Source organism: Miscanthus floridulus, chromosome 2 (genome assembly GCF_019320115.1).
Source record: "Miscanthus floridulus cultivar M001 chromosome 2, ASM1932011v1, whole genome shotgun sequence".
Lineage (NCBI taxonomy): Eukaryota > Viridiplantae > Streptophyta > Magnoliopsida > Poales > Poaceae > Miscanthus > Miscanthus floridulus.
In genome coordinates, this window is record NC_089581.1 from 151,003,477 (window position 1) to 151,017,494 (window position 14,018).

The 14,018-nt window shown below is 49.3% G+C and overlaps 1 protein-coding gene across 1 annotated transcript; it reads right to left on the reverse strand.

Annotated features, from left to right (window-relative positions):
* Positions 1–7,287: 7,287 nt before the first annotated feature.
* LOC136540093 (sex determination protein tasselseed-2-like) lies at positions 7,288–8,610 on the reverse strand. The gene is made up of 2 exons (XM_066532085.1): positions 8,374–8,610; positions 7,288–8,234 (listed from the first exon to the last, which is right to left on the reverse strand). Exons 1-2 carry the CDS (start codon positions 8,526–8,528, stop codon positions 7,394–7,396), a joined length of 996 nt encoding a protein of 331 aa, XP_066388182.1. The 5' UTR covers positions 8,529–8,610; the 3' UTR covers positions 7,288–7,393.
* Positions 8,611–14,018: the final 5,408 nt, after the last annotated feature.

Below are 14,018 nucleotides of genomic sequence, written 5' to 3' on the forward strand. Positions count from 1 at the left end.
TATGGACAGAAAGAATACCCTCGCTAAACCACTTCCGTGAATGTGGGGAGCCCTGCTGAGGCTAAAGTGTTTAAACCAAACATTGGAAAGTTATATCCCAAAATAGTAAGTTGCCATTTGTTTGGCTACATAGAAAAGTCAAAAGGTTTTCGTTTCTACTGTCCAGAAAGACACACAAAGTTTATGGAAACGAGACACACTGTTTTCCTAGAGGATGAAAAGATGAGGGGAGCATGGTAGCTCGAGAAATTGACCTTGAAGTGACGCGGGTGTATGCGCCCACTCCAATGATTCATAAACCTATTTTCTCACTACATGCTGTCGCTGCACCGACAGTGCAAGATACTATGGTGTCAGCACCTGTTATTATTCCAACTGTGGCAACAATGAATGAAAATTAGAAACCTGTTCTTCAGGATCCTATAGAACCTATTGCCACACATGAGGAGGAGCAACAACAGCCTCAAACAGTAGATGTGCCAAATGTGGAGGCCCCTAGAAGGTCTCAAAGAGTTAGAAAATCAGCTATTTCTGCTGATTATGAAGTGTATAACACTAAGTAATTCCAAATGGAGGATGATCCCACCTCATTTGAAGAAGCCATGAGAAGTGATCATTCATCAAAGTGGCTTGAGGCCATAGAAGATGAAATGAAATCGATGAATACCAATAGAGTTTGAGACTTGGAAATAATTCCTAAAGGAGCCAAAACAGTAGGCTGTAAATGGGTCTACAGAACAAAACTTGACTCTTAAGGGAATATAGAAACATATAAAGCGTGACTTGTGGCAAAAGACTTTATGCAAAGAGAAGGAATTGATTATAATGAGACCTTTTCTCCAGTCTCATGTAAAGTTTTTTTCAGAATCATAATGGCATTAGTGGCACATTACGATTGAGAATTACATCAGATGGATGTAAAGACGGCATTTCTCAACGGAGACTTGGAAGAAAATGTTTACATAGCACAACCGAAAGGTTTTGTCATGGAAGAAAAAGAAAGAATGAGATGCCACCTAAAGAAATCCATTTATGGATTAAAGCAAGCTTCAAGACAGTGGTACTTGAAGTTTGATCGATCAATAAAGAATTTTAGGTTTTTAAAAGAGAATGTAGAGGACAATTGTGTCTATGCAAAGTTTAAGAATGCGAAGTTTATCTTCCTTGTCCTGAATGTAGATGATATCTTACTTGCTAGTAGTGATGTCAGTCTACTACAGGAGACAAAGAAGTTTTGTCCTCAAAACTTGATATGAAAGATCTTGACGAAGCCTCGTTCGTTCTAGGGATCGAGATTCACCGAGATAGAAGAAAAATGGTATAATGACTGTCACAAAAGGCATATATGGAAAAGATCTTAAAGAAATTCAGTATGCACAAATGTAGTCCCTCACCTGCTCCTATAGTCAAGGCGACAGATATGGGGATTTTAAATACCCCAGGAACCAATATGAGCTCAATCGATAAAGTGAAAGTGGTTCCATATGCTTCAGCTGTCGTAAGCTTGCAGCATGCTCAAGTATATACGCGCCCTGACTTGGCATTCGTTACCGGGTTTTACTTGGCAGATTCTAGAGCAATTCTGGAATAGAACACTGAAATTAGTAAAGAAAGTCTTGCATTATTTGCAAGGAACGAAAGGCCTCATGATGACATATAGAAGATCTGATTCACTCCACATGGTGGGATATTCAGATTCTGATTATGCGAGAGTGAATGCATATCCAGATGTGAATTTTCTACCATCTCGCAAAGGGGAGCTATTTCATGGAAAAGCTCAAAGCAAACTGTCACTACATCGTCCACAATGTATGACAGTTTGTAGCGTGTTATGAGGCAACGGGCAGATGAACTGGCTAAAGAAGTTCATACCCGGTTTGAAGGTGGTTGACGACATCTATAGACCACTAAAGTTATACTGCGATTATAATCTGGCAGTAAAGGATGCTCACAACATAAGTCAAGTGGTGCTGCCAAACACATTGACGTAGAATATTATGTTGTGAAAGATAAAGTCCGAGATCAAGTCATAAGTCTTGAGCATATAAGAACAGAAAGGATGCTCGTGGATCCGCTTACAAAAGGCTTACCACCCAACATGTTCAGAGAACATGGTGTTCAGAGAACATGTAGCTAGCATGGGTTTAAGGGAAAGCCTAAAATTTCTGGACAAAAAAAGGCCCAAAGATAAGTATCTATTTCAGAACAGAGTAGTGAGTTGTAGCTGTTAAGTCTGTCGGCAATGGACCGTGACGATGAGACATGCTCTATGAGCTAATCTGTAATGGAATGAACAAAAGTAAATGATATGAAAGTGAAAGATGGAATGAGATCAAGGGGGAGAATGTTAGTTGATCTGCACCAATAGTACCAACGGCCTATTGGGCCCTTGCCTCTGCTCCCTGATCGGGGGAGCCCAGCCCTAACTGGTTGGTGTGCCCCTGTCGCACAGCACATACAAATAGAGAAGGTGGGGATCGGGGCTCGTTTCACGAGGTTGACCGGAGCTGCCACATTCACCAAAAGAAAACCCTAATCCGATCTAAAGGCCGTGCTGCCAGCGACGGGATGTGACCCGCCACCGCCGTCGGCCCACTGCAGGGTCACCATCGGACCGCCGTCTCTCCACCAGCGCCACTGGACTTCACCGCCACCGCGCTGGACGTCTTCTACACTGCAGCACCGACGTCTACACGCTACGGTGCATCTACAAAAAAAGACAAGGAGAGGCTTACCGGATCTACGGTCACAGAAAGGTACACATGTCGATGCTAACAAGTGAAGCTCTCACAAGTATGGCCCAATGAACGTTTGCTCTTTATTCAACCTCTAGTAGGCTTCAGGACGTGTCTTATCTGTCCTGAGTCTTGGTCTTGACTACTGTATACTTCAACGCCAACAAATCCTGAACAAGATGTGGAGTTCCAGCTGGTCAGCAGCGCTGCGTTGTCTCTCTAAGCGATCTCCGTATCACATTCTCCGTACCAATGCTCTGTCCCTTGAGCCGGAGCGCCGGACCAATGCAATTTGCTCCCTCCGTCCAATGTGATAGCACAGGACACTTCCTTGTATCCTACTGCTCTATTGTTTAGCGCGTGTTTAGTTCGCTGAAAGTTGGAATTTGGGATACTGCAGCACTTTCGTTTTTATTTAACAAATAGTGTTCAATCATGGACTAATTAGGCTCAAAACGTTCGTCTCGCAATTTCCAACCAAACTGTGTAATTAGTTTTTTTCGTCTACATTTAATGCTCCATGCACGTATCGCAAGATTCGATGTGATGAATACTGTAGCACTTTTTGGGATTTTGGGTGGGAACTAAACACGCGTTTAGTGCTAAGCTGAGAGCAAACGGGATGGCGACGACATGGCGAGCACATGTGCCCGCCAGGCTGGTGCTGCTGCTTTTGGCTGATGGTTCTCACTGTTCCAGTTTCAGCGCCAGCCAAAAAACAGGCGGCCGAACGGGGCCCAAGGCAGCTGTCAGTGAAACCAGCGTGGGCAATACAGCTTGTTTAGTTGGCTGGTTCGTATCGTTGCTGGTTCGTTTATGTGAGAGAGAAGTACTGCTGGCTGATTCGTGTGAACAGTGCACATGTGAGGGGGCTGGCCAGCCCAGCCAGCCCCAGCGATACCCTGTGAAGACTAGGTTTTTGTTTTTGTTTCTTTTTTTGAGACGGCATGAGTTGTTAGTTTTGGGAAGACCTTGCGATTGGCAAATACTTCTTCCAACTCCTCCCATGTTTTACTTCGTCGCTGCATAGGAGCACGTGGTCTCTGGAAGTCTGCGCCCTGTTTGCTTGAAATTATTCAGAATTATTTTTCAGCCATGGAACAGTGTCTTTCTCTCATAATATTTTATCATAAGCATCAACATAAGTCAAATTTCAACGTCAGCTAACGGGGTTGATCTAGTATCTTTTCATGTATGTCGACTCTCGTCTGTGGAAAGGAAAATTTTGTTACAGAAGAAGCTATAAATAACCAGTACCAGTTCTTGCTTGAATACGCCTGGTCTGCCGGCTGCGGCTGCAGCGTCGGTCACAGTCTCGTCAAAAACTGTGCTGGCCAGGCAGGACTATGCACGTCTGAACTGAACATTATCGCGGTTAGTGGGAGCAGTTCGCTTCCCGGATCATGACCGATGCAGTGACCACATCAGATTGCGCATCGAGGTCCCTACACGGTTGCGGGTAGGATGAAAACGTACGGATATTTTTCGACCGTATTCGAGTCTGAATCCGTTTAAAGGGGTTCAGATATGTCCGTATCCAAGTCTGGATATTCAACATCCGATACCGTATACATATCCGAATACTCAAATCGTATATTTATGATGTCGACATCTAATCGTATCCTATCCGGCATGAGCTCCATCCAATATTTGTGTAACACCGTCCGTTCTGTCCAAAAATCTTCTTTTCTTTAAGCTACAAAGGTTTTCTTTTTCTTGCCTTTTCAGTTCTGTAACTGCGACTGGAATCTGTCCTAGCACAAGCTTTTTTTTCTTTGTTCCATCTTCGTTATGATCTCACAGTTCAGAAACCAAATCGCCTACCCCACATACATTTTTGTGTTGCTTTTTGTTGTGTACACGATGAGCTTATTTTATACTAGTGTTTCGTTCATAGACTGTTCATATGAACTCACTGAATTACCACTTACGAACATACAATTAGTGTGCTAGTAGTATTATTGAACAGAACAGCTATCACAAAAGATGTGTGGGCGAGAGGACAGTTCAGCGGAAACACTCGCAATCACAAGTGGGCCCCAGCATGAGCTCCATCCAATCTACCCAGAGCCCCAGCCGGAGAGCCCCCACCCCTAGGGCTTAAAACTTGGGGGAATTATCTATTTGACACTGAAATAAATCAGTCTTTCTTATTTGGCACGAAAAAAATTAAACTTTCTTATCTGACATCAACTTTAAATTTACTTCCCTAAATGTCACTACCGTTCATTTTATCAATTCATTGGTTAGTTGACTGTTTGGACCCAGTCAGTTTTTTCCCAATATGACCAAAATAACCCTCTTGTACTCGTACAGGCAAAATTTCTCTCCCCGACTCCAACTGCCCCGAGCGTTCCTGTCTCCCGCGGCGTTCTTCTCCGTAAAAAAACCAAACCCTAGATCGATGGGAGGAGGAGGAGAGGATGATGGAGCAGAGGATCCCGCGGCCGGCGGCGCCCAGCACCAGCTGCGCACGTCCTCAGGCGGGGGCCCTCACCCGGTGGAGCCAAGCCGCGGCGGGGCGGGCTCGCGGGCCGGCGCTCTGGCCAGCTCGCGGCGCGGCGGCCGCAGATCCTGGCGCACAGGTCGCCGGGCAGCGTCCCCAGACCATGGTTCGTCGCGCAGAGGCCAGGCACGAGCAGTAGAAGCTGGAAAGGCAACAAGGCTGGCTATGCATAACTATGAATTCCCGAACACTTGCTCTAACCCTTTTTTGCTTGACCATCTGCCATCCCTCCAAAAGGAAATATGCCCCTAATAAGTTTAGTTTTCTATTTGCAGTTGAACTGCTCAAGTTTTGCATTAATGTACTTGTATGCAGTGTGCCAATTCCTTTATCACAACCAACCGTCATGCTTTACTAAGTCTATGTTATTCTATTATTTCTTGGTTACTTGATAGATAACGCCATTTAAACATGGGATCTCTTTAAACATTGCAGTGGACGTGTGAAAGCAGAAGATTTTTGGGCTCATTTTGGTCTGGATTGCAGTCCTCTGTGCAAGAAGGTACTAATGCAGTATCTACAAATGCTATTAGCTTAAATGGATTTCCCTCTTTGCTGAACTTCTAACTCCTTTTCCAGACATTTCACTAATTCGATTTAAGCATTAAGGAATTGATTACGTTCCCTCGGGTATGGACCTTAATTCGATTGAATTTCACATCTCCCTTGGTGCTTCGCAATTTTTACAGACGACACCAAGGATACTATAATGCATTGGTACTCTGTATATTTCACTAGCACTAAGGTTTCTAGGTGAAGCATCTGAGATCTCTAGGGCACAGCTAGCTGATGTCCTACGGTCAAGCATGCTGCTGCCGTCTGATGATAAGGTAAAATCCCCATTGCCCCTCTGCTACAGGTTTCGCCACCATGATGTCATACTCATCTGACCATGTAACCTTTTGACAAATGCTGGAGCTATTCAAGACGTTCGACATAGATGGTGACGAAAAGATCAGAAAGGAAGACTTCATGACGTGTCTTAGGAGGTTATCGTTCCTGATTGCGTTCTTTGCAGCCCCAATCAATGGGGGAAGTGTACATCGAGATAGTCTGAATGCCCGAGGGCTGAGGCAAGGCGATGCCATGCAAGAGTAAAGCCTGGAGCTGCCAGTGCGAGGCGCGTCAAGTATTGGGTTGCATCAAGTGGCTGACCGTATAGTGCTTCGTTCAAATTATTATATTGTCATTACGGAAATCTGTTGTGAGATACACATTGGACTAGTAGATTGTCGATGGAACTGAGAATACACATAGAAAAGCATTTGCAATCTGAACTGTAACCTTAAGTTATGTTGATTCTTGTTGGCTGTAGCTAATGTGAGGTGTGAAAGGTGTGGTTCCTCTTTTTTTTTAAGTATGCTGATAATGTGATGACATTTGTGAAGCTTGTGTATGAAACTAATGTAAATCTGCTCTTACCTTAGAATTTGAATTTATTGATTATTTATTTTTAGTCTTCAATTATTAAAATCCCATGTTTTAGTTCACAAATATATTTGTGATATTTATGATTTCCTTATTTGATAACCAGTCCATTTATTCTTTCCCTATTTGGCACTGCACGCTTCTGCTACAAATAAGGGCATTCACGTCATTTTGTCAGCCACTTGACATCGTTAGTGGCCCAAATGGACGGTAGTGCCATCTAGGGAAGGAAATTTCAATATAGTGCCAGATAAGAAAGTTCAAATTTTTTAGTGCCAAATATGGAAGACTGATTTGTTTCCGTGCATAATTTTCTCTAAAACTTTTGTATGGGTACAGTTCAATCGTACTTATTCTGCTGTTCATCAATATTTGTGGTCTTTCCAACGTACTTTGTCAGCTACTGGTCACGAATGCAGTGCAGTATTCCCGCCTCCCCGGTGGCCTTGGTACCACGGACAGGTACTGACTTATTCAAGCATCCAACAAATGGTTCCTCATTGACGTGGCAGGACCACCAAGAGACATCAGACAATTCAGTGTTCTGCTCGGCAAATGCAAATGCATTGCTGATGAAACGCAACAGCAGCAATGCTCATCAGATGATCAAGCCCGCCCAACACTTTTGTTGATGAATCAATCAACCAAATGAAATCGATCACTTAAAGTACAGCTACTTTTTTCCTTCTCTAATTAGAGTGCGTAGCCATGGAACGGATCACATTCACAAGCCGATCAGGTTCCTGGAGGTGGTGACGCCGCCGTCCACGACGAGGTTGTGGCCGGAGATGTACCTGGACTCGTCGCTGGCCAGGAAGAGCACCGCCTCGGCGATGTCCCTGGGTCTCAGCGTGGGGCCCTTGAGCGTGGCCAGGCCCCTGACCACCTCTTCCATCTTCTCCACCTCCTCGTCGCTGGGCACGGTGATGTCGAGGTCGAGGTCGGCGTCGCCGGCGTCGTCGTGGCCCTGGCGCCAGGCGTTGATGAGCATGGGCGTGGCGACGCCGAAGAGCGACACGCAGTTGACGCGGATGCCGTGCGCGCCGAGCTCGCAGGCCGCGTTCTTGGTGAGCCCCACGATGGCGTGCTTGGAGGCGGTGTAGGCGTGTGGCCCCAGGCCGCCGAGCACCCCCGCGACGCTGGCGATGGAGACGATGCTCCCGGCGCGGCGCGGCGCCATGGCGAGCGCCGCGTGCTTCATCCCGAGAGCGGCGCCCAGCGCGTTGACGCGGAGCACGCGGTCGAACTCGCCCGCGTCGAAGGAGAGGATGCTCTTGGCGGCGCGCGTCTGGCGGCCCAGCACCCCGGCGTTGTTGCAGTAGACGTCGAGCCGCCCGCCGTGCCGCGACAGCGCCCAGTCCACGGCGCGCCTGACGTCCTCCTCCACGGACACGTCGCAGCGCACGAAGCTGACCTGCGGGCCCAGCGCCGACGCCAGCGCCTCCCCAGCGGCGTCGTCGATGTCCGCGATCACCACCCGGGCCCCGTGCTTCACGAACAGCCTCACGATGGCCTCACCGATGCCCCGCGCTCCGCCGGTCACAATGGCCACCTTCCCGTCCAGCCTGCACGACAAAAACAGGTCGCCACCGGCATTAGCCGCCACGGCAAACTCCAAGAAACCAGGGCGGGGGCGGGGGCGGGGGCACCAAACGAACGCACGCAGCTACTGTGCCATTGAGATGGAGACAGAGTAGTAAGTACCTCTTGGGCATAGGGGTGGGCACGACTGCGGCGCCATTGCCGTCCCAGCCGTGGTGCGACGGCGACATGACGGGCTGGTGCGCGTGCGCCATCTCGGGGCGGAGGTCGAGCGCCGGCATAGCTGCCGCGGCGTAGGAGGCGAGGCTAGCGTGCATGTATCTAGTATGTCTCGAGTCTCGACCACAACTCACGCAGACACAGGAAGCGAGTGCGTTTGCGTCTGCGTCTGCTCCTCTGCTGTGGCCTGTGCTGCGGAATGCTCGGCTCGGCGGACCGAGCCGTTACTTATAGCGACGGGAGTGGACGGGGCGTGGACAGAGCAGCACAGTTCTCCGCCCCTCTTTCGTGCGCCCGTCGCGCCAGCACCCAGGTCAGCACCGTTCGCGGAATTGTCGAACTCGAAACGGTGACCGAGCGGCCTCTGTTCCCGTCCGGCCGTCCGGTGACCGCGAGCGGTGAGCCCCCCCTCCGCAAGCATCTCCGTGGGGCGGCACGGGCTCCAGATGTGGACGTGCAGACAAGACAGACCGAGAGCCGTCGTCTCCCTGGAGAGTTTGGTTGGGCGGGGCTGGTTGACCGTGCCGTGCCTTGTGGCCTTGTGGGGAGGGGGAGGGGAGGCCGGGAGGTTCGGCAGGTGGATCTGCGTACTCGGGGAGACCGTGCTCGTGCTGGCTGGTACCGGGCCTGGACAGGTGGATCTGCGTACTCGGGGTTGAAACTTGTGCGTGGAGTCTCCTCTGCTTACCTCATGCGTGACCAGCTCGGATTGACGGATGTGTGGACGTGGAGGCTTGACGGCTTGAAGCAGACGAGTTGTTGATCAGCAACCATCTTGTTCATTTGGACTTGTTTTGCTTATAAGCTATGACTGAAAGTACTGTTAACTGGTTTGGTGTGAGAGAAAAATAATATTCGTTAGCTTATAAGCCAGATAGGACCAAACGAACAGGCTGTTGAGGTCTCGGCACTTGACATTACTATTACTGCAGCCAGCGGAGTCTACTGCTGCAGCTGGGTAGGTAGGTACCGGCAGTTCAACGATCGGCTCCCGCTTGTGTGAGAACTGGGAACTCTTCTTCTTCTTCTTTCGCCGTACGTGGGGTCTCTCACTGTCTGAGAGTCCAGAGTCCAGCCGAGCCAAGCTGTTTGGTCTTTGACGATCTTTCTGAGTATATTATATAACACTAGAAATAGAATCGGCCAATCGGGCATGGTTCTCGACGAAAGTCAAATTGATAAGTGGGTACGTGGCTTGCTACGCAAAGGCGCCCTGTGGAGAGTTCTAGGTTCCCAAGCCACGCGATGTGGACTTGGACGTACCACGCCCTAGCTAGTTGATTTTTCGTTTTTGTCAATATCTATATAGATAGAGCATGGTCGCTCACGAGTCATGTCTTGGGGATTACGCGATCAGTTTGGTTACTACGCTTTGTTAACGACAAGAGAATGTCTTTCAGATTTGCTAAGATAGTACATTGCAATTCAAAACACCAGCCAGAACGCAACCACACAACTACACAAGAGACATATAATTGCGGCATAAGTATTATATATCCAACAAAGCCCATAGCAAACGATGCGGAACAAAGTCAAAAGCGCCGACGAGGCAGCTCTCGTCGCAGCAGCAACCAGGAAGCCCCCTCCACCCTGGCTGGAACTCGAACCGGGAGGTGAAAAAAACGATCTGATTTGCCCCTTCCGGGTCCACCTTGCAGACGACTTAAACAATTGACCAAGCGATTGTTCGGCTAAGTAAGAAGCCAACTTGTTTTTCCAGCCGACACGATATTTTTCTCTCACAACATAAACAATATTTTTTAATATGAACTGTGTTTTCAGCTCCGCCGAGATCTTGGCCTCACCTAAACCCTTTGGGCCTTGTTTAGTTCCCTTCAAAGTTCCAAGTTTTTTCACTCTCTCTCCATCACATCAATTTTTGGACGCTTGCATGGAGCATTAAATGTAGGTAAAAAAAATAACTAATTGTACAATTTAGTTGGAAATCACGAGATGAATCTTTTGAGCTTAGTTAGTCCACGATTGGACAATATTTACCAAATAAGACGAAAGTGCTACTATTCATCGGGTTGAAATTTTCTTCAATCTAAACAAGGCCTTGATTGAATTGAACAATCTAACATATAGCGGTAGTATCCTGGTCCTGCCGTAGCCGAAAGCAACAAGGATTCCTCTGTCACGTACACACACGTACAGCTGTGCTTTGTACGAATGCATTTTCTCTAGGAATCGCGACAAGGGCACAAAACTAGCAGTGGAAAAGTAGTGACGTGAGGCTGATGTCATTGCGCTTGGTGCATCGTGGTTTTTTTTTTAATTTTAACACTTTTTGGAAACTAATTTTAAATCTAATACGGCTGTGCTTTTTTTAACTAACACTTTTGGCCGCGCCTATTATCCTGGCGCGGCCAAATGCCTGGGGCTGACGTGGCGGTAACCGCTGAGGAGGCAGGTCCTGCCGCGCCACGGAGCATGGCGCGGCTGCGCCAAATAAAACCCCGCTGCCAGTCATGCCTGCCCGAGCAGCAAGCAAGCCTGGCCGCCGCGCCCGCCGCCATCCCGGAACGCGTCGCGCCGATAGTGGGAGTTATTATAAGTATTGCTTAACGTAAAGTCAATAATGAATTTATTTCTATATTTTTTTAAATTTTTTTCACGGCCGAATAGAGAATTTGATAAGCCAATGATATTTTTGGCCCCATATTGTAGGATGGGCGGCGACGCGACCATGGACCCTGGCTTTCTCGACCCCTCGCGCAAGACGCCGACCACCGGCGTCGAGATACCCCAGGACTGCCGGTTTCCAAACTAGTTGCTACTTAATCTCGCAAGCAGCGATGACGCGACGCATTGAAACGGATATGAAGCAAATAACATAAGTTGACAAGCTGTCACATAACATTTTAATTGGTTTGACATAAGTTCGACATAACATAACCAACTAAGCCCGTAAGTTTCGGACGCCAATAATAGTACCTAACAAACTAAGATCCAGGAGTGTAAGGATCCCTCGGACGCCTTTGTCTCTTCGGATTTGTTGGCAACATATTGAAAGTGTAGCCAACGTCGATGTGGTCGCGTTGCCGGTGCGTACGGCTCGTACCCTGCAAGTATGTGATATACACAATTACTTAGAATTCTTTATGATCGTTAGTTCATGTAGCCTACGTATTTAAAGAAACTACATTTGTTAGTACCTATGAGGCTCCTTGGGTATCCAGTGGGGCACCACCTAGCTGACACATGCCGATCTCGTCCTGTGGCCAATCTTCCCACTGGTCGACGTCCTCTTCGTCTTCGGTTGCAAGGTCCTTGCCAGCGCTATGATGTGGTGGTGTACGCACCGCGGAAGTGGCACATGTCATCTGCTGAGAAGAGCCGGCTGGTGTCCTCAAAGAGGCTAAAGACGTGGCACCCGACCGCGCCGGGAGTGGCGGTTCCTCATAAGGAGTGTCCATGCAGCTCAACTTCTAAGCTAGCTTTCTGCAGCTTTTCTTCACCTTCTACATAAATAGACGTTAAAGTTAGTGCATTTCCCAAACACATATACACTGAACAAACATTTTCGGAACAGACAAGTTTATGTTTACCTCCACAAAAGCCGCGAGAACGCCTGGCCCCAGCCCTCTAAACTCGTGAAGCCGGTACACTGCTTCGTTAGACAGCCTCGACAATTGTGTCGCCTGGGTACAGAAACGCGGTTGAACAGTTTTAGTATACATACTTAATATCAAATGGATAACAAATTGTACCATTCAAGTATCTTACCACGTATCTTTGTAGCGGGGCTCTCTGTAGCTGTGTGTCCTCTCTAGTGGCAACATCGTATACATCTTCGATCACATCTTCCTCCGAGTCCTCGTCAATCGCTTCCTCAGTGTACGGGGGCTTGATATGTGTCTTCGTAGACCTATAAAGCCAGCGCGGGTACTCGTCGAAGGTGTGCTAGTCGTGTGGAGGACCCGCATAGACCGGTTGCCGTTCCGGGAAGCATGTCTCCGTGGCGCGGCAGGACCTGCCCCCTCAGCGGTCAGCAGATCCGGTTACCGCCACGTCAGCCCTGTGCCGCGCCATCATGCATGGCGTGACACAGGCATTTGGCCGCGCCAGGGCAATAGGCGCAGCCAAAAGTGTTAGTTTAAAAAAAAATCGGCCGTATTAGATTTAAAATTAATTTTCAAAAAGTGTTAAAATTAAAAAAAAATCTGCATCGCTTGGACCACTTGGGCCGATTGGTGGATTCAAACAGGCTAGCTCTAGCTCGTGGAAGCAGTCAAGCAGTAGTTTTTACAGTTAACTTTTAATATTCTCACAGTCTAACCCTCATGCAATCTAGGGATGTAGATCGAGTTGAAACGTCATCGTGGCTTCTGCGCTCCAGCCTTTGTAATTTACAAGCCAACTTTTCTAATCTCTAGCTGATCCAAATGGTGGGTTCTTCAACAAGAAATGCACACCACGTGAAAAACGGTTTATAGCAATGCGACAAATTTTTTTAGAAGCGGCTGGTGATGGAGCCGTCCCTACAGTGATGTGCTTGGGATCCACGACACCAGCCGTCCCTAGAAATAAAACAGCAGGGGCGGCTGGTGATACGAGCCGCCCCTACAAATGGGTAGGATTTGCAGGGGCGGCTCACTCACCAGTCGCCCCGATGTTTCTATTTGTAGGGCCGGCTGTTGATTGAGTCGTCCCTACAAATGCCTCACGTACAGTCACTAAGTCACCCATCCAAAATATCTACTGCCCTCCTCTCTCTCTCTCTCTCCGTCTCGACTCCCTCGCTCTCCCTATCCTCCGAGCCCCTCCATCTCTCCCCCACGCCACCCCTCCCTCTCCCCCACGCGGTGACGGGACCTCCCTCTCCAGCGGAGGCGCATGGCGTCGCACCCCCCTCTTCTCCACGCGGCGACACTCGGCGGCGCACCCTAGGGTGGCGGGGGTTCTAGGGCGCGGCCTCCCGGCGGTCGCGCGGGGCTCGGTGCCCTCCTCCAGCGCCGACAGTCGCGCGGGGGCCCATCCCCCTCCTCCTGCGTCGGCGGCGCGCGGGACCCTGTCCCCTCCCCCCAGCGGAGGCACGGTGGCGGAGCTCGGTGCCGTGGCTCGGTGGCGCGGCCTCCCGTCGAGCTCCAGCGGTGGCGGGACTTGGTGACGCGGCCCCCTTCACCTTCTCTCCTCCGGCGCGCTACTGGAGGCCGCATGAAGCACATGGTGGCGGCCACCACCAGATCCGGCGAGGATGAGCTCGATCCGGCGAGGACTAGCCTAGATCCGAGTGGCCACCACCAGATCCGGCGAGGAGAAGCCTGATCCGGCGAGGACGAGCCTGGATCTGGCAAGCGGGTGCAGTGGCTAGGATGAGCTCGATGCGGGTCGCGGGGAGGCAATACTACGAGCGCTGAGCGCTCTAGTGCCGTGGGAGCTCACCTGAGCAGCGCTTGCCATGGACACCCGTGGCCGGTCGCTCGTCCAGGCGGCACTGTCGTCCAATGCCCAGCGCATTCGACCGAGTCGAGCAGGAGCACCCACGCCGTACGTTTGTAGGAGCACCCAGGTATGCCGTCCGACTAAGCTATTTGGCTATCTGTAATTAGATCTGATCTAATTGCAAGTTATAAGTGTATAAA

Excerpts from the sequence above, each read along its gene's own strand:
- LOC136540093 (XM_066532085.1), bottom strand. The coding sequence starts at position 8,528 with ATGCACGCTAGCCTCGCCTCCTACGCCGCGGCAGCTATGCCGGCGCTC. Across the intron at positions 8,235-8,373 it reads CCCACCCCTATGCCCAAGAG|GCTGGACGGGAAGGTGGCCA; the intron begins GTACTTACTACT and ends TTTGTCGTGCAG.